The sequence below is a fragment of the Sinocyclocheilus grahami genome, unplaced genomic scaffold, assembly GCF_001515645.1.
Source record: "Sinocyclocheilus grahami isolate Dianchi unplaced genomic scaffold, SAMN03320097.WGS_v1.1 scaffold826.1, whole genome shotgun sequence".
In the NCBI taxonomy this organism is placed as follows: Eukaryota; Metazoa; Chordata; class Actinopteri; order Cypriniformes; family Cyprinidae; genus Sinocyclocheilus; species Sinocyclocheilus grahami.
In genome coordinates this window covers 686,489-708,961 of record NW_015506005.1, presented here as the reverse complement: position 1 = coordinate 708,961, position 22,473 = coordinate 686,489, and the positions used below count along the sequence as shown (strand labels likewise).

The 22,473-nt window shown below is 37.9% G+C and overlaps 1 protein-coding gene and 1 pseudogene across 1 annotated transcript; one reads left to right on the top strand and one right to left on the bottom strand.

Annotated features, from left to right (window-relative positions):
* Positions 1 to 1,706: 1,706 nt before the first annotated feature.
* LOC107562526 (RNA-binding protein with multiple splicing-like) lies at positions 1,707 to 7,084 on the bottom strand. The gene is made up of 8 exons (XM_016247156.1): positions 6,558 to 7,084; positions 4,857 to 4,934; positions 4,489 to 4,527; positions 4,200 to 4,273; positions 3,640 to 3,776; positions 3,074 to 3,222; positions 2,751 to 2,823; positions 1,707 to 2,664 (listed from the first exon to the last, which is right to left on the bottom strand). The coding sequence occupies exons 1-7, from the start codon at positions 6,609 to 6,611 to the stop codon at positions 2,758 to 2,760; spliced, it is 597 nt and encodes a 198-aa protein (XP_016102642.1). The 5' UTR covers positions 6,612 to 7,084; the 3' UTR covers positions 1,707 to 2,664; positions 2,751 to 2,757.
* A 7,507-nt stretch (positions 7,085 to 14,591) lies between these two features.
* Positions 14,592 to 22,473, top strand: part of LOC107562525 (ornithine decarboxylase antizyme 2-like) — a 9,635-nt pseudogene continuing 1,753 nt past the window's right edge.

The window sequence follows — 22,473 nt, the reverse complement described above, 5'->3', positions numbered from 1 at the left end:
ACTACACACTGGACTTCAACCAACATGGTTTCTGTGCCTCTCCACTTTTCCTCCAGACTCTGGGACCTTGATTTCCAAATGAAATGCAAAATTTACTTTCATCTGAAAAGAGGACTTTGGACCACTGAGCAACAGTCCAGTTCTTTTTCTCCACAGCCCAGGTAAGACGCTTCTGACGTTGTCTCTGGTTCAGGAGTGACTTGACACGAGGAATGCAACATTTGTAGCCCATGTCTAGGATTCGACTGTGTGTAGTGGATCTTGATGCGCTGACGCCAGCCTTAGTCCACTCCTTGTGAAGCTCCCCCAAATTCTTGCTGGTGCACCTTTTCCTACCACACTTTCTCCTTCCGCTCAACTTTCTATGAATATGCTTGGATACAGCACTCTGTGAACAACCAGTTTCTTTAGCAATGAAATTGTGGCTTACACTCCTTGTGGAGGGTGTCAATAGGCCCTTTCGCACCGCTTTAGTTCCAGAACTAAACGTACAGTACTAAAGTACTGGGACGATTTTGCGCGAACTAGTTTCCATTACCATTTAAAGGGTTGCATTCGCACCGAGAGTGTGCACTAAGAAGTGACATAAGCCAGTCGACAGCGACGTCATTTGTGCGTGGCCTTCAACAACAGAAACGAAGAACAACATTAACAGGAGGATGGAGGACGCTGTGTTCGGAGCTGTGTTTTTGTTGTGTCTCGCGGGTTTCACAATAACGGACATGGAAAGTCGACGTATACGTAAAGTGATTGGAAGAACGGAAAGGACCAATTAAGAATCTTCAACGACAACTGGCAGTGCTACATTTGCTACAAGTGCCTGCACTTCAGCGTCCATCCATCTATCGCTGTTCTCCATACTTACGAAATAAGTTGACAATGTTTACAGTAGGTTTACACGGCGTTTTAAATCATGGCGGGTGAGGGCGTTTTCATACGCGTTTGGCCAATCAATGTCTACTTACGTCACGATTAGTACCAGTTGTGCTGGTTAGACCCTGCTCCGGAGTAGGAGCTAATTTGGTTCTCGAAAAAGGCAGTCCGGTACTAAAATCGCACCCAGTTCCGGTGGTACGAACACACTGAAAAGTGGATAGTTCCACAATTAGTTCTGGTACTATGAAAAGGTTCCCGCGGTGCGAAAGGCCCTTTTGTAAACACTGGGTCGGTACTTCGAGCTAATTTGGTTCTCGAAAAAGGCAGTCCGGTACTAAAATCGCACCCAGTTCCGGTGGTACGAACACACTGAAAAGTGGATAGTTCCACAATTAGTTCTGGTACTATGAAAAGGTTCCTGCGGTGCGAAAGGCCCCAATGACGTCCATCAAGTCAGCAGTCTTCCCCATGATTGTGTAGCCTAGTGACCCAGACTAAGAGACCATTTCAAGGCTCAGGAAACCTCTGCAGGTGTTTTGAGAATTAGCTGATTAGAGTGTGACAACATGACTTTAAAATATTGAACTTCCACAATAGTCACATTTTCTGAGACACTGAATTTTGGGTTTCTGTTATCTGTAAGCCATAATCATCAAGTTCAAGAAATAAAGGCTTGAAATATTTCACTCTGTGTAATGAATCTATATAATATATGGGTTTCACTTTCTGAAATGAGTGACAAAAATATTGAACTTGTTCGTGATATTCTAATTTTGGAAAAAATAAAGGTAGCACACAGTTCAGTATCACAAATAAAAGTACACAAGGCATTTTAATGCATTCCCATTTTAATACTATATCATACAGTAGTATTTTTGTACACCAAACACTTTTTTTTTTACAAATACATTTCTAATGTCCGAGTTAACCATTACTATACCCACATTAAAAACCATGCACCATTGTAGCCTCTTTATATTCAGAGTATTAACTTGAAACAGCAATTTCATGTTAGCAGCAAACTTGCTGTCTATATACGGTTAGTTGTGCCACACTGACAGTCTAAACCAAAAAAAAAACAAAAAAAAAAATTACAACTCAACCTCTGAAAATGCTATAATAGGACATTGATACAAAAACAGAAACACAAAGAAAGAGTTACCAATAAATTACAGATTACTCATTTCAATTGCACAAACTCTTCTTTCCCCAGGTACACACTCTAGATTGAGAATGTGTCATATTTTGTAAAGTCATCAGACCATCTGTGATGTGCTACAGTGGAATCTAGCAAGGGAAACCATCTGTCTGGACATCATATTACCCAAAATGAGTTGACCACAGTTTTGTACATAACATAAGCAACTTCAATGACCAAGCTACTAAACAAGACAAAATGAACAAGGTTACATGAGTCATGGAAGCAACAAACATACTACAATGACGCACAGAGCAATGCTTCATGCCAAAACCAACATGCTCAATGTCAGCTTCCTTCAGTTGATGGTCTCATTTTACATCGACCCAGAGCAAAACTCAATGAGGAAGGGGGGGGGGGTCAAGGGACTCATCCATTTGGAACCTCTAAGGTCTACTATACCATTTATATGCCTCTCACATTTTTGTGCTATTGGCAATGACTTCAATATAGGCTCAATGAGCAATACAAACTCAAATTTCATCTCTTCATGGCCGAATTCCAAAGGAGTTAATACATCCAAAAACCAAAAGTTCAAATGAACTGGACGGATTTGAAACAGCTGGATGATGCCATTTGAAGAGAGAACCCTGGGGGAGAAAAATACATAAATACAAAGCAGTAACCAAGATCATAGTTATTAACAATTTAATAAAAAAAATAAATAAATACCAACACGCATTTTAACAGAATTGCCGTGATTTCCATCCAGGCTGGGATGAGTCTGATGTGGAGGGATACCAGCGCATCTAAAAGAAAAAAAAAAGTTGAACAAATACGTAAAATTAAACACCTTCAGTTAAAATAAAAAAAAGGATCAACCGAATACAAATGAGGGGGGGGAAAAAAAATAAAAATAAAAACTAAAGAGGGAACAATGTGAAAAGAAATGGAAAATAAAAATAAACCAAATGAGAAGAGAATAAAAGAAATGAAAAAGAAAATTGAATTAAAAAAAAAATTAAAACAATCAGAACACAAAGTTAAAGATGGCCTTACCTGAGCATGAAGTGCAGCTGCAGCAGCGGCCGCTGCTGGGTAGGTGAAAGCCGTGTGGGGCAGGCCAGGGCTGAGCTCTGGGGTATAGAGGGGGTAAGGAGACCAGGCCTCTGGAGATGCTGGGATCAACGTTGCCCCCGTCAAGTCATCTGAGGATGGGAATAAGCACAGCAAACCATCACCTCAGGCTCAGACCAGCTCAGTATGTCAGACACGACTGAAATCACCACTTCAAAATCAAACGGTGTTTGTCAAATTGTTGACGTCAGAGGCCCTCACACTCCAAAAGACTTTTGAGCGAAAACAGGCAGGAACTACATACTGATACCTGTGTGATCTCTGGTAAGTTCTGTGACTTGGCTTGGAACAGAAGAGAGGTTGAATGAGATGTGAAGTGCTACTACTCAACTTGAGCGCAATAGATATAAGAGAAGAGAAAAGGCCATTTGCTAATAACACATGCACTGTCATTGGTGGTGCATTAGTTTCTTCTTGTGTTTTCCTAAGATCTACTCTAGATGTGTAGCTACAGTGTGTGTGAACTACCGTGTCGGCCATAAACTTACATGGGTCCCGTGCTATGAAGTGTGCTCCTAGAGCTGGGTGGATATTTGTGGGATTCGGAGTGCCCATCAGCTTACTCTTTGCCATCTTCGTGTTGGCCTTAGCAAACTCTAATCGGAGGGATAAATGTGAAGTGCATCTTAAGCTGGTGCCCACATGCAGTGAACGTTTCTGAACAGCAAAGTGTTACCTAAAAAGGTGGACACATACTACACGCTAAAGACAAGGAAAACATTAATAGTATTCTACTGTAGAGATGGTTCTCTGAATCATGACGCTTAGTAATTCTTGAAATAAACATTATGCACTTATTTGTGATGTGCTGGAACGGATCCTCTTACCTAATGTATACGAGACATCATAAGCTCACCATGGTTTAAGGTTAAATTATACAGAGAGAAATGGATGCAAGCTATGGCCATATGCTGTACAAATTTCAAGTAGAAAAGGCATGTTCTTAAGGTATACGAGTAGACAATGCATCTAAACCACACTAAGTGTGAACCTAGCTGGGAATCATCCAACAGGTTTTCAATAACTCAAGCCATTGCTTACAGATGGCTGGTTTCTTACATTTAATGCATTTTTTGCCGCTTCAGCGCCAGAACGACTATCAAAGGTTACAAACCCAACAGGCTGGAAAAGAAAGAAAGAACAAATCAATGACCACAAAAGACATGGTAATGTAATTTTTCATTACTATTAATAAAAAAAAATCTAAATGCGATTGATCATTATGCAGTCCTAAATTTAGGTTTACAATCACTGAAAAAAATAATAGGCATGACTGCAGCACAAATGCAAAAGTATATAACAGGCCTGGTCAGCTGTAATATCCAACAGTGTCTGACCTGCTTTGATGTTAACTTGATAAGTGAACCCTCATAACCCTGAAAAAGAAAAGAAATCCAATTAGTAGCAATGTAGTCACATGCTTGAAAAAAAAATTCCTGCTACCATAGGAAGCCAACATTGTCAATAGAGACATTTACAGAGGACACACTTTACTGCACTGCTAACCTGTGCGACTGGAGCTCAACATCTCTGCTGCTAAACATTATACCAATTCTTGCAAATCTAACAGTTTATAAACTTGATTCCCCTCCAGTTAATTCATTGTTGCTTGGGTGACCATAATTAAAAGTTAAGACCTAAGGGAGGTAGCAGAGTTTTGACTAAACAGTCAATGAGATTTACCATTTAAAACATCTGTTTTTACCTTAAATGGTCGAAATAGCAGATAGAGCTCACGAGGTTTGATATCTGTCGGCAGACCACTGACAAATAGAGTTCGTACCTGTAAAATGCAAGAACTACATCAAATACTGAACATATTTCAAATATGTGAAAAAAATACTAGATAACACCGAAGGATATAACTTAACAGAGAACAGAAATGAAAAGTGATTAAGGACCATTGGAACTCAAAGTTAGCATGAATTTAATAAAATACAAGTACAGAAAAAAAAGCTCAGTTTGCAATGAACTAAAACAAAAAGACAGGCATTGTATTTTAAAAAGACTGGCAGCTTTATAACTCAAAACACGGCAATTTACAGTACAAAGATTCAAGACAAGCGCGTTTATGGCCACATTCAGCTAAACGGCTATATAAAATAAACAAATGTGCATCCACTCGCTTTGATTTGGTGGGAGGTTCAAAGCCACAATGGATTGCCAGTGGAACAGCAATGGACAACATCGCACAGCGTGACAGCACTTCCTTCCTCTGACCCACAGCAACACCATTCCTCAGCTCTCAACCACAGCTCCAGAACCCCTCACCTCTACACCTTAATGCTTTGCGTCACTGGTACATTCTAGTAGTCATATATTAAAAGGTTTAATTTGGCTAAATAAATTAAGCTTCATGTTTAGGAAAATTACTTAATTATTCAAACAGCTGCAAGTGATAGTCAGCCACAATCCAAAATAGAGTTTTTGAAGTTGTGCATTATGTGATTATTATTGTGTGTCTTTTTCGGTCACTGCCGAGATTGGATAAAAATGGTCTGCAAAATAGCAGCAGTGCTAAAAATAACAAGTTATACATACATGTGTGTGTACCTACTTAACCATATTTTGGGGACAAATGTGTACCCAAAAGTGAGCAAAACCTTCATTTGGGGACATCCTCATTTGTAAAACTGATACAAAATTATATATTTTTTTAAATTGTAAAAATGCATAAAGTTCTGTTAGGGGAAGGTTTAGGTTAAAAAGCATATAACCATGTATATAAAAACAATATAAGTCTACGTAATGTCCCCATTTAGATAGGCAAGTGTGTGTGTGTGTGTGTAAACGGTTTAAACAAAAATGGCTAACTGAAGCATATTTAACAGGTTTATTGCCGGTTATATCTATCCATTCATCTATCTTTTTTTAAACTGTTTGCATTTTCAATGCATAGTTCATGAGGAAACCACTAAATAGTTACACCGTGCTGCATTACTACCATTACACAATTCTATCTATTACTATTATCTATTACTTGAGACAAACTAAATCACTACATCGACTGAGAGGCTTTCAAACAAGTACTTTAACTACTATGTATTTTAAATCAATAAGAAATTGGCCAAAGATACAAACAAACTTCACACATTTAACTCCCTGGATATTTAAAAGGAAACGCAATTAACACACCGCTGAACAAAAAAGGCAATCTATCAAGGAAAATAGGTGGTCATTAAATTAACGGGAAACAATTCATTTTCTTCCTAAATTATGAACCTCAAAGCACCGTGTTTTAATTCTCTTTAGTAACCATTTCCTTACTTTTCCCTGACAGCAAAAAAACTTCACGGAGAGACGCTGAGGCTCCCGTTTCACACTTCAAAAGTTGTCGACATATAACGCTAGACAGACTTACTCTTTACAACAGCTCAGTGACTCATTTAAAGCACCGAACTCTCACCTCTTCTTCAATAGAGACGTTGTTGTTTGGCTCGGAGTCAGACTTGACGCTCATCTTGTGCGTAAACTTGACACCCAGAAGGACCAGCAGAAGTTTGGTTTTTTTTCCGCGTCCTAAAGTGCGGCTGGATCCCGATAGCTATCCGTGCAGGACTCAGCAGAACTCGTGCGGGAACAATAAGGTCGTGTCAAAAGTGGCAGGTGAACCGAAGACGCCAAGGTGACTAGGTGGAAAAAAAGTGCAGTGCGTGGTGGGGGGGAAGAGAAAAAAGAGAAACGGCAGTGCCACCTCACATTTACCTCGTTTTAAATGTTAAATTTCAAAGAAAGCAGAGCTCATGGGTAAAACCTGTTCCATAGTTGACCTGCTCGCCAATTAGGTCATCAAGTGAGATGGGGCAGGCTCGAGAGCAGCGTTGCAGCTGGTGGATAAGCCAACCCCTCCATTAGTGAATCATCGCCTTCTTGGGAATGCACGGACCAATTGGAACCGCTCCTTTTATTATTGGAGACATCTCATATCAACTGTATCAGGAGGAGGGAGGGGAGTAAATAAATAAATAAAAGAGAGAAATGGCATATTAATACGTTTCCCCAAGAGATATAAAAACTTTGTAAAACTAACTTTAAAGTTTCTTTATGGGGGGCGTTGTGAAAGGGTCAGGGTGTAGCCTATACATCCTCTGTTTGTTTGTTGAAAAACTGAGCTATTCCTAAAATAACCCTGACATTTGAGTGCACTTAATTATGGGAACATCTGTTTAAAAGGAAAGCTACTTGTCTTTTCCCTTTAAATGCGGCAAGGCATGCACAATACAGGGAAACGTCAATTAAAAATGGGCCTTTAAAGCTCATAAATTTTTATGTTAGACTGTTTGCACCTTCAACTGGCCTTATGTCCCGTTTCCTGACATTGTGTAGTCACACAAAGTAAAGGAGCTTGTTGAAGTGGCGGGGAGCGGTGGAGGTTGAGAAAAAATTTTTTTTCTTGATCGACCTAGTGTTTTGTTTTGTATAATCTGTCTAAATATAGACAAAGTCTTTCTTGCCAGGCCTCTCTCATTCCATTGTACATAAGGGAACTATGAACTATTTATAAATCCTACAGATGTTTATATGCAGACTTGCAGTTTGTTTGAGGGCCTGTCTTATAGTAACTGCTTAATTTGGTTACAAGCTCTAAACTGGGTGTGCTTAAAGCTTTAATGTGCTACCAAATAGCTTGGAAAAACATTTACCAACAACATCAAATGAAAAGTTGACCACCCTGATGTCAGTTTTTCCATTAACACTCATTCTAATAGTAACCTATGCCTCTTGTCTTGTTCTCAGGGGTTTAAAAATAAGTCAAACAGAGCACAGAGGTACAAAGTGCCAAAGATGATTATACAGTAGACAGACTGATAGACGTATCAGTGCCAGGCTCTTAAAGAATGACAAGTGTACAGATTGGCTGAGTGCAGACATGCCACAGCCAGAAGGGTGCTGGCATTCGTCTGACACATTGCACTGCAAAGTGACATTCAAAACCAATGGTTTTAAAAATATTTAATCTCCTTCTAGTAATCTATAAATCAAAGAAACATAACATATGATCATAAAAGTGACAGCTAATCCCTGCGAATTCTCTGAAATATTGTTAATTGACATCCCATTTCTTGTCATCTCCTTGTTAGTGGTGAGCTCCCCGACACAAAGCCTGTACAGTGGGGCCAGAATCCTGTGATGAGGCCTTCATGTTTTATTGGAGAAGAGCAGGCCCATTGTCCCAAAAGCCACCTCAAACCACACTCCTCCTCCTCACACCTCACTGGCCCCGTCCCATCGCATCAGTGTCATAGAGCTCCACAGCACTTAGCTTGTGTTCCCTGTGTCCTCTGTGCCTCACTGCATATCCACCATTTACTCCAGCTCTCCTTCTTTCAGCTCCGAAGAGACGTTCAAGTCTGATTGAGGAAAAAAAAAAAGTTCCTTTTGGAAAGGCTTTATCACTTTAGATGTGCATAACTGATGACGTTATTGAGAGTTTTTAGATTTTGATTAATGTTGTGAGTGGCGACTCTTGAGTGATGCATCCACATTAATAGGCCACAAACAATGTTTTGCTTTTTCCATCTAGTCAGCAGCATTGCATCGATGTACAGACTGGAATACACTACACAACGTTTGTACAGATTTTTTGCCCCGGTTTAGAGTCACTAGTTGCCAAAAGGCAGAGCCAGTCTGCAGATTTGAGGTGACAGATTTCATAGATGGGTACATGGGGACTTTTTTAGCTTCAGACTATGATTCCATCCAGCGGGAGGAGATCGAACATGTTTGATATTTTGAGCTGATTTTAGAACATGTATTGTTTTCTGTAATGCATCTCTGAGTCTGAACGACTTTAAAGTCTGGTAGTGTGTGATCCTTAGTTGTTCAGTCTATTATGCCCAGTTTTTCTTACTAACCATTTACAAAGTTGACAAGTGTATGATGCCTGGTGTTTTAAAAATCTGTTACAATTTTAAAAGTTGTGTTGTGTATTCCAGCCTTAAGGGGATTTCTCCATAACAGACTGAAATTCCCTGGTTTTAACGCCTTCGCTGAATTGGCAGTACACACAGACATTGGTCATCGTGTCTCATTGTAACATCAGCTTGATGTCCAACTGGGATTCGAACTGTTCTCAGTCTCAGGAAACCTTCCTATTCTGCCAGTTTAGACACCAAGTCACCACAGTTCTTTGCCTCATGGTCGGGGACATTTTGCCACTATAAAAACAAACCACTGGCGTAGAATCTGGAATAATTGTTGATGCAGAGCTGGATAAAACAAGCACAAACAGAATAATGGTAAGTGCTGCTTGCATCAATACAGTCTATTTCCTGTTTACTTCTTGATGGCCTCTTTTGCTTCTTGAAGCAATGAGACCTTGTGACCAAAGGATATTAGTATACCCTTTAGCTTTCTCTTGCATCTGTATTCTCTTGAACTGCCAAGACAGAGTTGACAAAAGCACTTGTGTTAATCTGTCATTTCCTCTATTGCCATCTGTCTTTTCTTATATGAAAGAAAAGAAAACAACTCCATGAAGGTACCCACAAATGATAACTAATGGTTTTGTTAGTTCCAAGCAATCAGAATATCTTATTTTTTCTTTAGTTCACATATTAGTTAAAGTTTTACTATGTCTTCTTGATTCAAGAGCTATTTATTTTATGTCCTCCCTCATGTTTTCACAAGAGATCCCATGTTTCCTGTTTAAATTTGGAAAATGCACATGAAAGGTTATGCTGTTAAAACAAAGGGCAACACATTCCCAGAGAGACAAATTAGGATCTGATACCATGGGACCCTGGCGTTTTGACACTGTCTTACATAAACATTTCATGCATTTAGAAAATACAATCCCAGCCAAACTGTTTGTTAAATAAGGAACATCTCATGAAGACTATAATGTAAAAACCAAGAACTGAAATAGTAAATATTTTGATGGGAACATCAAAATTTGGCCCTGTTCCTTGTGCCTAGACTGGCTGCCAAACAGGACAAATTACAACAAACTCCCAATGAGGCTCTTCAGTGCTCGATCTCAAATAATTGGGCTTAGCTACTGAGAGAAGCAAACATTAGTTACTGTGTATTGTATTCAGACAAATGTGAACAATTTGAATGAACTGAGTCTGTCCAATGTGAAAAGACAGAATGATTATCTTTAATAATACTAATAAAAATATTATAATTATTCAAATTATTATTCAAATTATACAGTAAATTATTTTTAAATTTTACAATTTGAGTCTACAAGACAAAATGCACAAGAATAAAAACTCTGACCAGTTCTCCAGTGTTTTGGAAGTGTGCTATGCTGAGCCTTAACAATATTTGTGTTATTTGTATTTAGAAAATACTGAATCAGATTTTAGGTCATGTACAACATCAATGAATAGACCTTAGTCAGGAAGATGCCATACTGAATTTTACAGGGATGAAAACGAGGCTGAGGGACAGGCTTTACAACGGTAACCACTAGGTCCTAGATCACATAATTTTTACAACTCACAACTTTTTTTTGTGAAAATATGTTTCATCAGCTTAGCAGCATGTTGTTAAAATACTAGTACAATCCATGGAAAATGCTGTACTTCTGTCCTTCACAGCCTCGCATAAAGTTTAATATGGCACTACCCTGAAGTCTATGAGTGCACAAATTAAAGTTTTTGTAGCAATGAAGTATTGAAACTTGATTTTAGGGGACGGTCACCATCAGCAAGGCTTTTTTAAGACTTACCATCCAGCACAAACAGCTTCTGAGACCCTCTTTTCTGGTGGCTCAAGCAGAACTTCATATAGCCATTTTAAACCTCTCGCACAGCACAGACTGCAAAGTAGAACTGCAGAAACACAGAAAAATCAGTCAAGAGGAACTGATCTCATCAAATATTAAACAGAAGTCGGGGGAGTGATTCAGTGATGCATGGGACTGTTAAGGGCTGGATAAGGGGCGTGCATGATGGAGCTTAAGTGGGCCAGTGCGTATGCATATGTTAAGATTTACCTTCTCAATAGACACGAGAGCAATAGTAAATGTTGTTAAAATGAAAAAGGTCACAAGACTCATCATTTGGTATTCCAAAAATTGTTGTGAAGACTAACTTAACTAACTTAAAATTGCAACTGCCACAGTTTTCATATTCTCTTGAAACCGTTCTGATATTCTCCCCACATCAGTCTATCTCAGTTTAAGCAGTGTTTTATAGACAGCGCGGACAATCATGGAATCACTAGAAAAGTCAGTACATTCCAGACTTAAATACAACAAGGGACATGGGCGCTACGCAGCTGTCCATCACATCTACTAAAGTCTGTCTCAGCCTCTAAGAAAGATGAATATTTCATAATGACCCTCCCTCCTGTATGGGCCTGTCAGCTCCTGTTCTTTCCACAACTGCACAACACACTCTCTCTGGACTTAAGAGGACGGTACAGTTTGCATAATTCAGACGCTCCATGCTGGGCACTTTCTGTCGCTTTAAAAAACGGGGTCATATGGGATGATAAATAAAGCAGCCTGAATGTAACCATACATGTATGAGATCAGAAATGTGCATATTACTCCATTGCCTGTTCAGTTTTGGAACTATGCGCTTGTACAAAACTCAGTGTTGACTCAGCCGCAGAGAGGGAAACTGCAAGTGGTAAAAGTTTTTTTAAACATAACCTCACTCACCCTTTGTTGTTTACATAATATGGGACACAGTTATGCCCAGAGAAGTGGACACAGTGTGTGTGGAGTGGTAGGATTAAGAATGAGGAACAAAAAGCCTATTGACATCAAATGGTTGACAGACCGCCAGGAGGACAGCTGCTTGCTCAGGTCAAGCAGTATTAATCAACGTAATAATAATAATAATAATAATAATAATAATAATAAACTAATCGGCTAATGTAAAAAACAAAATTATTATTCCGTAATATTTGTATTCATTTGAACCATCTTAATTATTGCCTACACATTTGTTTTTCCAATAGACAGGGTCAAGTATTTACGTCACTATGAAGAACATATTGTGGGATAGGTTACATTAATTTTAGTGTCAGCTCAGAGTATTAGTTTGAATTAGCTTTCATTTTTATATTTTCCATTTCCATTTCCATTTTTGATAATGCTTTAGTAAGTTTGTTGTGTGTTTTTGTCATTTTTAGATATTTGTCATAAAGATGATTTTCATGAAATGTAATATATATTTGAAAAAATTGCTTTCAGATTATGATCTCTTCAATTGCACATTTGAGTTTACATTTACATCACTGTAAAAAAAAATGAATTTTCTAAGTTGTAAATAAAACAAAGACTATTAGAGTATGCTATATTATTTCTATACTATTTCTACTACTTCTATATTAGTGAAACAGAAGCAATTTCTGAGTGAAAATAGTTTCCTAGCCTTTTTCAACTAAATCATACACCATTTTTTTCAGTGCATGTTTACGCAATGAAATTGAAAGGACAGAGCTTTTGTCACAGGCACGCTAAATTCACGCTCATCCAAAGTTTTGTTTCACTTGTCCTTGTCAAACAAGTCTAATGTATAGACATATACCCTCAATCCTATCCCCCGTCTCCTCTTCCTCAGCGGGCAGTATTTCCCAGTGTTTAGAGGGTGGTGGGGGTAGGCGATGTCATCCGTCAGCTGATGTATACCACCTGCCTTGGCCTCAGCCTGACCCTCTGCCGCCCCCACAGCAGAGGCATTCCACAACCTTCCAAAATCATGTTTATACTGAGGAAGATTAGACAACCCTCCCCTTAGACTGAGCTGTGCAAATGACCAGCCTCCGCTTCATGCCTCTTTATCTAATGAGGCAAAGTGAGGGAGGCCAGTCTGCGCAGCCAAGAGCCTCTTTCTCACTGCCACACTAGCAGCAGGATCATGTTATTGTACTGAGTCATTTTGTGAGGTCATATCATTTTGAAATATTAGACAGGGTTGTGTTCTTATATTGATATATGTAATATAATCACCAAATGATTTGATTAATGTGTCTCATTTGAGAGAAACTAAACCTACTCAACAAATCTCCAGTAAGTGAAGAAGACAAACACCCCTCTCGCCGTCATTACCTCCCCACACATCTCCAAACAACAATAAAAAAAAACTCAACCAGCATATTAGCTGTTCACTTGTTGATGATTTCCATTTGGAAGGTTCATTTATTAGCTTTGGGTTTGATACAGGATAAATGATTGTGAATGCAAACATGATTCCTTCTCAATGTAATGACAGCATTAGTATTACATTTTGTATATGTGTAGAACCATTTCTCTCTTTTTAAATACTTTGTTGCAGTTGAGTTGAGACAAAATCACTCAATGTGGATCAACATCATCAGGGACAAATATACAAATCTTGTCCATGACCTTCAGTGTGAAAACTGTGACTTTTCCTGAATGTGCTGATAAAAAGTACAGACATAGCTGTGAAGCTATTTAACTCTTTAACTGTCACCCGTCCCCTCTGTGGGACGCCTAAGTTTACTTCACTATATTACAATTAAATCCTAATCTAATCATGAAAAACGATATATCGTTGGAAAGGTCTAAGACTCCTAAATAATTGTACAAAAACATTGGTAAAATATCTATGTAGGAAAAGTAATAGAATAATTTATGACAAGCGTGCACCTCAAAAATCTACATCATAACAGGAGTTCTGACCTTTGTCAAAAAAAGTCATCACACTTTAGAAATCATCAGAAATTATATATCAATTGAAAACTTTAAATCTCAAAATTCATCCTTTGAAACCCATTTTAAAATCAAACATTGCATCACCATGAAAATGGTACGTCAATATCATGTTACAAAATGTTTTCGTTCATGAATTATAAAACTTTAAGTTTGGATCGTGCACTTTCACATCTATGCTCAAAAATGTGAGTGACAGTTAAAGGGTTAAATAAGGTATATTTTAACCTCTGCCTTCATTCAAGGCATTGTTTTAAACATGACATTATTTATATTTCCTTAGGATAAATATATATATTTTATATGTATATTGATGAGTTGTGGTTTTAGTAGTGAGAGATCAATAAAAATGCTGTATTAATAATATTCATGTTTTATCCATTCTAATCGGGTAATTTTACAAATGAATGAAAACATTTTCCCATGTCTGAATAATCACTGACTGACAACATCAATTTCAACATGAACAGGATTGGGATATTAGGATTATTGCTTCATCTAGCGGTGATGTTAGGAAATAACAAGTGATTGACCGTTGCCCACCGTAAAGGGAACATTTTTGGTCAAACTGCATTAAAAAAAATTACACTTAATAATCATTTATTTAATATGTTGTTATTGTCTTTTTATGGCAAGCCTTCTGTAGACTTTTAAAGAAACATGATTGTGTAAATTTAACATAAAAGGACTTTACTTTCTGTTTTACTATGTAATTTTGTAATTTGTAGATGTGTATGGTGGGACAAGGAGGGGTGGAATCACAGTCCCCTCCTCCAATCAGTAAATGATGAAGCAGCACTCGATCCACTGGAGAGGACGCAGCATCACATCCTCTGTGTAAACCCGTGACTCGAACAAGTGCGCACGACACTGAGCAACGCAAAGAGACGCAATGATCAACACCCACGCAAGGTAAGCAATAGTCGCGTGTGTGGTTTTTTCTTGGTTAGGTCAGGAGCTTCACGAGCATCAGCTCAGAGACATTCCCGATATGGTTCTTGCATTCATAGAAACCGTCCGTGCTAGATCCATCCTCATGGATAAGACTCAGTTATTGTATCTTAATAAAGCACATGTCTCTGTTTTATTTATAATTTTTATGTTGAATTGGGATGTTATATAAATACGGGAACTGAAAAGACGTTTTGCAGCTGGACTGCTGTAGACAACAACGAGGAAAAGGCATTTAAATGGTATAACATGGCATTCAGATTAATACGCATTGATTAATCTCTCATTTAGAGAGTCTGAGAGCCAATAAATATCATCTAGTTTCTTTGCTATTGCTGAGGAACCGTGTGTTCCAGATTTAGAGTCGTGACGGTGTAGAGTACATCATGTTCTTTGCTGCTGTTATGTTTTGAGCCTAAACTAACTCAGACAGACATAAATATATGCCCTTTACGTTGCACAAGGCTTAATTTCTGGGGGGGACAATACTAAAATGTTCGGAAAAACATCCCTGTTATTGCACAACGTTCCGTTTTTGGAATTACCATTTTATGTGTTTTATAATAATTGTACAACTTTTTATGTATGCAATAATATAAATCAATTAAACGACAACACCACTTGATCTAAAGGTATCAAACAACTGTAAAATATTCAGAATATTATTCCCTATAATGCACAAGGCTTGGTTTAGCAGATTATGCCTGTATTGTTTTTATCTACAGTACTGAATCCATATTTTTCATATGTTTTATATACTGTGCCCACTTAAATTCATTCAACTCTGACACCACTTGATCTAAAGGTATCAGAACAACTGTAAAATATTCAGAATATTATTCCCTATAATGCACAAGGCTTGGTTTGTTAGATTATGCCAATATTGTATTTATATATAGTACTGAAAACATATTTTTCAAATGTTTAATATACTGCACCCACTTAAATTCATTAAACTGACACCATTTCAGATAACGCTATCAAACCAAGTGTACAAATCTCTAAATATTATTCCCTATAATGCACAAGGTTCGGTTTTCAGATTATTAATCTGTTTTTTTGTTTTTTTTTGGACAGGACTGAACCCATTTATATCCATGAAACTTGAACACCACTTGTTCACCGAGTACTGAACTTTTAATTATTTTAGGCAGTCCTGGAACCCATTTCAATACATTAAACTGGAACACCATATACATGAATATATGTATGCATGTATGTATGGTGTTCCAGTTTAATGTATTGAAATGGGTTCCAGGAATATCAAAAAAAAAATGTAAAGTTCAGTATTCTATATAAAAAAAACATCAGATTAATGAGCTGGAAAATATACAGTTGGTGTGATATCTTTAGCTTAAATGGTGTTCAAGTTTCATGGATATAAATGGGTTCAGTACTGTCAAAAAAACAGATTAATAATCTGAAAACCGAACCTTGTGAATTATAAGGAATAATATTTAGAGATTTTTACAGTTGGCTTAATACCTTAATCTGAAATAGTGTCAGTTTAATGAATTTAAGTGGGTACAGTATATTACACATTTGAAAAATATGGTTTCAGTACTGTATGTAAATACAATATTATCAAAGTTAATTATCAAAGTTTGACCATAATCTCAAAGTTCACATTTCTACTTGTGTCTGTGCAGAGCTGTACTTCTGGATTCAGCTTGTGTGTTCCGCTGGGTCAGGCAGCAGGCTCCAGGGCCTCAGTGGTGCTCCTGATGCCCCTCATCTACAGAGGATGAACACAGATGGGCAAAGCACAAGCAGGGATCTGACTCAAGATGTGCTCCTTTATAAGGTGAGGCTGTCATCACCTCTCATTGTAGATGCTTATTTGCTAAAGCCACATATAAAAATATGATCTTAACTGAGACAGTCCATTTAGCACAAATAAATGTAATGCTTCAGTGGTTCAAACTATAAGCAGCTACTTCTGTCCAGGTTTATGAGGTGAATGTGACTTTTTTTAACTGTAATGATTTTATTGGGCTGGATGGGAAAGCACAGATGAATGTAAAGTAATTTGCTAATTGAGTTTTTGTGTCCTCCTTTCATGCAGGATGGGAAGTTAACTGTGAAACAGCAGGTGACCTCACTGGACAGCGAATCATCCATTCTGCTCTTTCAGTATCAGCTAAGTGAGCAGTTGTCATGGATTATGCAGACTGTGCTCTCTGGCCGTAGTCTCTTTGTTGGTTTGCCAAATGGAGAACTTCTCAAAGGCACCAAAGAAGGGTAAGCAGCCCTCTACGAACACCTTGGCAATTGAATCGCCATTGGCTAGTAAACTTTTTAGTTTACTTGCCAGACTGATATATATACACTGTATATATACTGTTATATATTGTTTGTTTTATAAATATCTGAAAGTACACGCTTAACATCAGTCAGTCAAGCATTATAATATGATAATCAATATTATTCAATGATAGAGCTTTAGTAATTAGAATTAAAACTTCTAAAAACGAGTTGTGCGCCTTCACACTAGAGTTTACGGTACGATAAATACAGGTGCGTTGCACATCCATTCAGATGAACTGAAAAACAGCACAGATCGCTTGACGGAGAGTGAAACTGATCCACTCAGTCAGAGAGTGTTCGGCGAGTGAAAATATATCTGAGCTAAACTTATACTTAGCCTCCAACTCACACACTGGCGAGTAAAATCTGAGAATTTATTAGCAGTTGGCCAATATTAGACATCATTTAGTCGCTCAGAGTGAAGATTTAGTCACATATGCAAGTGATTTACTCGCAATGTAGAGGGTTGGTAAGCCATAAATGGATTGATGTAACATTTAATATCCCGTCTGGTACATTTACTGAAACAATACACTGCTGTTATGCAAGTATATGCCTGTATGTACTATTATGGTGTTTATGTTTATTTTTTATTTGACTATTTAGGTTTAATTTATTTGTATTAATTTAGTTTTTTTTTCAGTTTCGTTTCATTTTAGATTTTAAGCCAACATTTTGTTTAGGTTTTCATCTAATATTTATATTCTATATTATTTGAGTTTTATTTACAAAAAAAAAATGTTTTAATAGTTTTAGTTAACTATAATAAACCTGCGTTATGCTGCCAAGAGGAGCACCTCATATAAAGTTTGACCAAAGACCTATTTTAGCAGTAAGACACTGTGGATGGATCACTAAGCCCCACTGCTGTCACATTAATAGAGGTTATAAATGTTTCAGAACTTTCTAATCCTGGCCTAAAAGGTCTTGCGTAACTGCTTTCTGCACTCTCACTGTATCCCAAAAGGGGCAACTTCACAGCCAAACACATTTGAAGATGCAGGTGGAAGTATCAGCAGTTGTACCAACATGGCTCACTCATATTACTATGATTGGGAGAAAGTGCAATGCTCAATATGGCGTAGCAAGTTCTGCTTTCTAAATAAAAGTCTAAAATAAAAGCTAGTCACCAAATGCATCACCGCAGCTGCCGTTAGAAGCTCCAGTTCTCATAAAAACAGTCCTGAAATATACACATTTTTAATGCTATTTGAGCATAAGAAACAAAATTTATGGGACAGTTTGTCAGATTTCATTACTGATTTGAAATATGTTTTTGAAGTGTACTTTTTGAGATCTCAGTATTTCCCCATTCAAGATAGGAGTTGGTCTTGCATGTCCAAAATAGCCAGCAGGCATTGCAAATATGGCATCAGATTGAACTGACTTTCCTTAAAAGGGAATTAGTAAGTATGTTTTCTTTATTCTCTTTACCCCTGAAGGCTCACTGCTGTTTTGGAGTTTGCCGAGGAGAAACTGAAGATTAATCATGTGTTTGTGTGGTTCATGAAGAACAGGCCAGATAAATGTAAGTGCGGGATGAGTGGTTTTGATTTGCTGGAAATGGTAAGACTTTTGGGTTGGGTCTTACAGTTACAGTCACAAAAAAGTACAATACATTACACCAGGGCTGTCCAAACTCGGTCCTGGAGGGCCGGTGTCCTGCAGAGTTTAGCTCCAACCCTAATTAAACACACCTGAACCAGCTAATTAAGCTCTTACTAGGCATAGAAACTTCCTAGTAAGAAACTTGGAGCTAAACTCTGCAGGGCACCGGCCCTCCAGGACCGAGTTTGCACAGCCCTGCATTACACCATTGTCAGCTGCCTTTTAAAGGAGTCCTATTATGCTCTTTTACAAAGTCTTGATTTTGTTTTGGGGGTGTACTAGAACGGGCTCTCATACTAGGTTGTTCGAAAAACACATTATTTTTCACATATTTTACATTATTACAACACCTCTCTCCCCAGTCTGGCACGAACGGCTCGAATAGTTCCTGTATCAAATGAAGGCCCGTCTTCTGAAATACGAAATGTGCTGTGATTGGTTAGCTGGACCAGTGTATGTTGTGATTGGCAGCACTCGGCGCCTGGTCGGGAAATGTCACGCCCCTTACCATAGAGCTTCAGTGTAAATATTGCGTCAAAATCAAATCAGTTAGAGCGCGATTTAGACCTGGATGATTGTAACCACTCTAAGTTCATCTGCCTTGGGAAAGCTAGCGTGTCTCTGACATAGTGATAACTCTCGTTGCCTTCTCTAGTGCAGCTCAACCAGGTCTCGTCCCATTCGTCGATATTTGTGATATTACAAATCCCGGATAATATGCGTTGTATTCCAACAACTACAAACAGCAACATTACAGACCAACTAAAGTTGAAAAAGTGAAAAAGCATAATAGAACCCCTTTAATACCAAAAAGAAGAAACAATTGAAATCGTAGTATTTTGACAGAGGAGCATAAGTTTCCCATCTTTGTACTTATTTATTTATTTTAATTATTTGAAACTTCTCACAAAATCATGTCAGTCTTTTGAATCTCCACAAATGGACACAAAACCATGAGGAAATAAAGTAAAAGGAAGCAAACTGAATGTCAATACTTTGATCAAAAATACATACATACGCGCGCACACATATACGCTTTTATAAAAAATAAAATAAATCAATAACATGTGACACCTACAGTATTTCCGGCTCTGAGTATTTCTAACACCCCTGTCTATGAACTTTAACCTTTAATGGCAAGTCGGATCAGAGAGCTGTGATTGGTCGGTTCAGTTGAGTGACGCAGACTGCGTCTTCACCCTCCCATGTTCAGTACCTGGTGAGCGAGCGGCTGTAGCTAGCGTGACTGTCCTGTGCTGAACAAACACACCAATGTCAAATCACTGAATCATTTCTGCTGCACGGTAAGACGTTTCCTGCTGTTGCTCAAAAGTAAGCGAGCTTAGATCATAGATGATAAAGCGGAGCCCGGATGTCCATTCAGCCGCATATTATCATTACTCACGTTTCACCAGAGGTGTTGACAGAAATGTTCTAGCCTATAAAATCTGATGCATTTTTAAAAAGCTGTGACTTTTTCTTTTCTCTTCCACAGTGCTCCTCACCAGAACATTCTGCTACCTTGGCTTTGAGCTTGTAAAACAAGATCATCTAATAGCATCCATTGCAGGAGACTTGCGTCTTATGGTCTACACTATACAACAAACTCACACATCAGAAGAATGACTACAAGGCCTTCAAAATACGAAGAGTTCTATAGACTGTTGCTAGGTCCACTAAATGCAAAATCAGTAAACGGTAGTTATTGTTCAAAACTAACATTGTAGAGGGGCATTCAGGGTACAGACAACTTAGTAACTGAAAAAAAAACGAGTGATGTTAACCTTACTTATAATTAAAAGAAACACACAAATTTATATATTGGTGTGTTTCTTTTAATTATCAGTAAGGTTAACATCACTCTGTTTAGATATAGATATCGCAAGTTACAATGATTGTTTTGTTCTCGGTGGATGAGTTTTATCCAAAACTTTTTATGGCAAAAATATATGTAATCTGAATTATAGCAACACTCGCTTGCTGTAATGTGAACTTGTATTGCACTTTATGAATCAGTAACATGATCTCAGTACAACTACAAATAATACAAATATATAATAAAATAACAAAAAATACAAAGCCAAGTTTAATAATTGAGCATACTGTAAATTGAATTAAGCACAATTTACTCCTCACCAAGAGCTATGAATTGTTAATGAATTTCCACTCTAGCAACAATATCTGCAGTGTTTTGGTGATATAACAACAGGAACATTGATTCATATTTACTGACCACATTATGGAAAGGTATGTGTACGAAGAATTTATTTCAAAGGAAGTGGCAGACTATACTTTATTTGATTTTATTACACATTTTGCACATTAACAATGCAAGACGGAATATACCAACTTTCGTACTAAAAAAAACAACAAAAAGAAGAAACAATTGAAATCGTAGTATTTTGACAGAGGAGCATAAGTTTCCCATCTTTGTACTTATTTATTTATTTTAATTATTTGAAACTTCTCACAAAATCATGTCAGTCTTTTGAATCTCCACAAATGGACACAAAACCATGAGGAAATAAAGTAAAAGGAAGCAAACTGAATGTCAATACTTTGATCAAATATACATACATACGTGCGCACACATATACGCTTTTATAAAAAATAAAATAAATCAATAACATGTGACACCTACAGTATTTCCGGCTCTGAGTATTTCTAACACCCCTGTCTATGAACTTTAACCTTTAATGGCAAGTCGGATCAGAGAGCTGTGATTGGTCGGTTCAGTTGAGTGACGCAGACTGCGTCTTCACCCTCCCATGTTCAGTACCTGGTGAGCGAGCGGCTGTAGCTAGCGTGACTGTCCTGTGCTGAACAAACACACCAATGTCAAATCACTGAATCATTTCTGCTGCACGGTAAGACGTTTCCTGCTGTTGCTCAAAAGTAAGCGAGCTTAGATCATAGATGATAAAGCGGAGCCCGGATGTCCATTCAGCCGCATGAGAGCTGTGCTAACTAACGTTAGCCACTAACTTACATACAATGCTATTACAGCGAGCAGGCTCCTGGCAGACTGACACTGCATCTAAAAAGCAGCTGCACTCTCTGAATCGTCGACCCGGACAGTGTTTATCTGAACACGATGAGAGACGGCAGTATTATGTTACAGAGATAGTGTTAACACCAGCACCAGTGTAAGTTAGAGATCTGGCGGCAGTTAGCTCAGGCACCTTCACACACCCCACACACACCCATATATACATATTGGGTATATACTGTAGATTTTAAAATTCCTTACATTTCTAGTAGCACATTCCTCATCACATATTAAACATGCTCAGTTTAATTATTATTAAAGGGGTCATATGATGCGATTTCAAGTTTTCCTTTCTCTTTGGAGTGTTACAAGCTGATTGTGCATAGATAAGATCCCTCTCAAAACCAAAGAGATATTCTTTATCAAAATTAAGACTCTGCTACACCCCCTAAAACGGCTCGTTCTAACACGCCCCCACATATCTACCTCACTATGTGGAAATATTAGCATGCTGCCCAATTGTGCACCCAAAGAAAGAAGGCGTGGTTTCAGTAACCGCAGTTAGTGTTGAAGCAGCATGTCAGAGAGACGCTGTGTGTTCCTAGGCAAAAGCAAAAGCACTTTATTTTGCCTTCTGAAAGTAGATGCATTTAGGAATCTTTAAGATTACTTACAACAGAACAGCAATGCGTTTTATGGACAACCGTTTCGTGAACCTAGGAGAGGAGGTAATTCTGACTTTGCTATGACAATCTGGCGCTTCTGAATCAGCTACTGTTTTGTTATTAGCTTAAGTATTTGCTACTGACTGTTCAAATGCGGAGTTTTGCG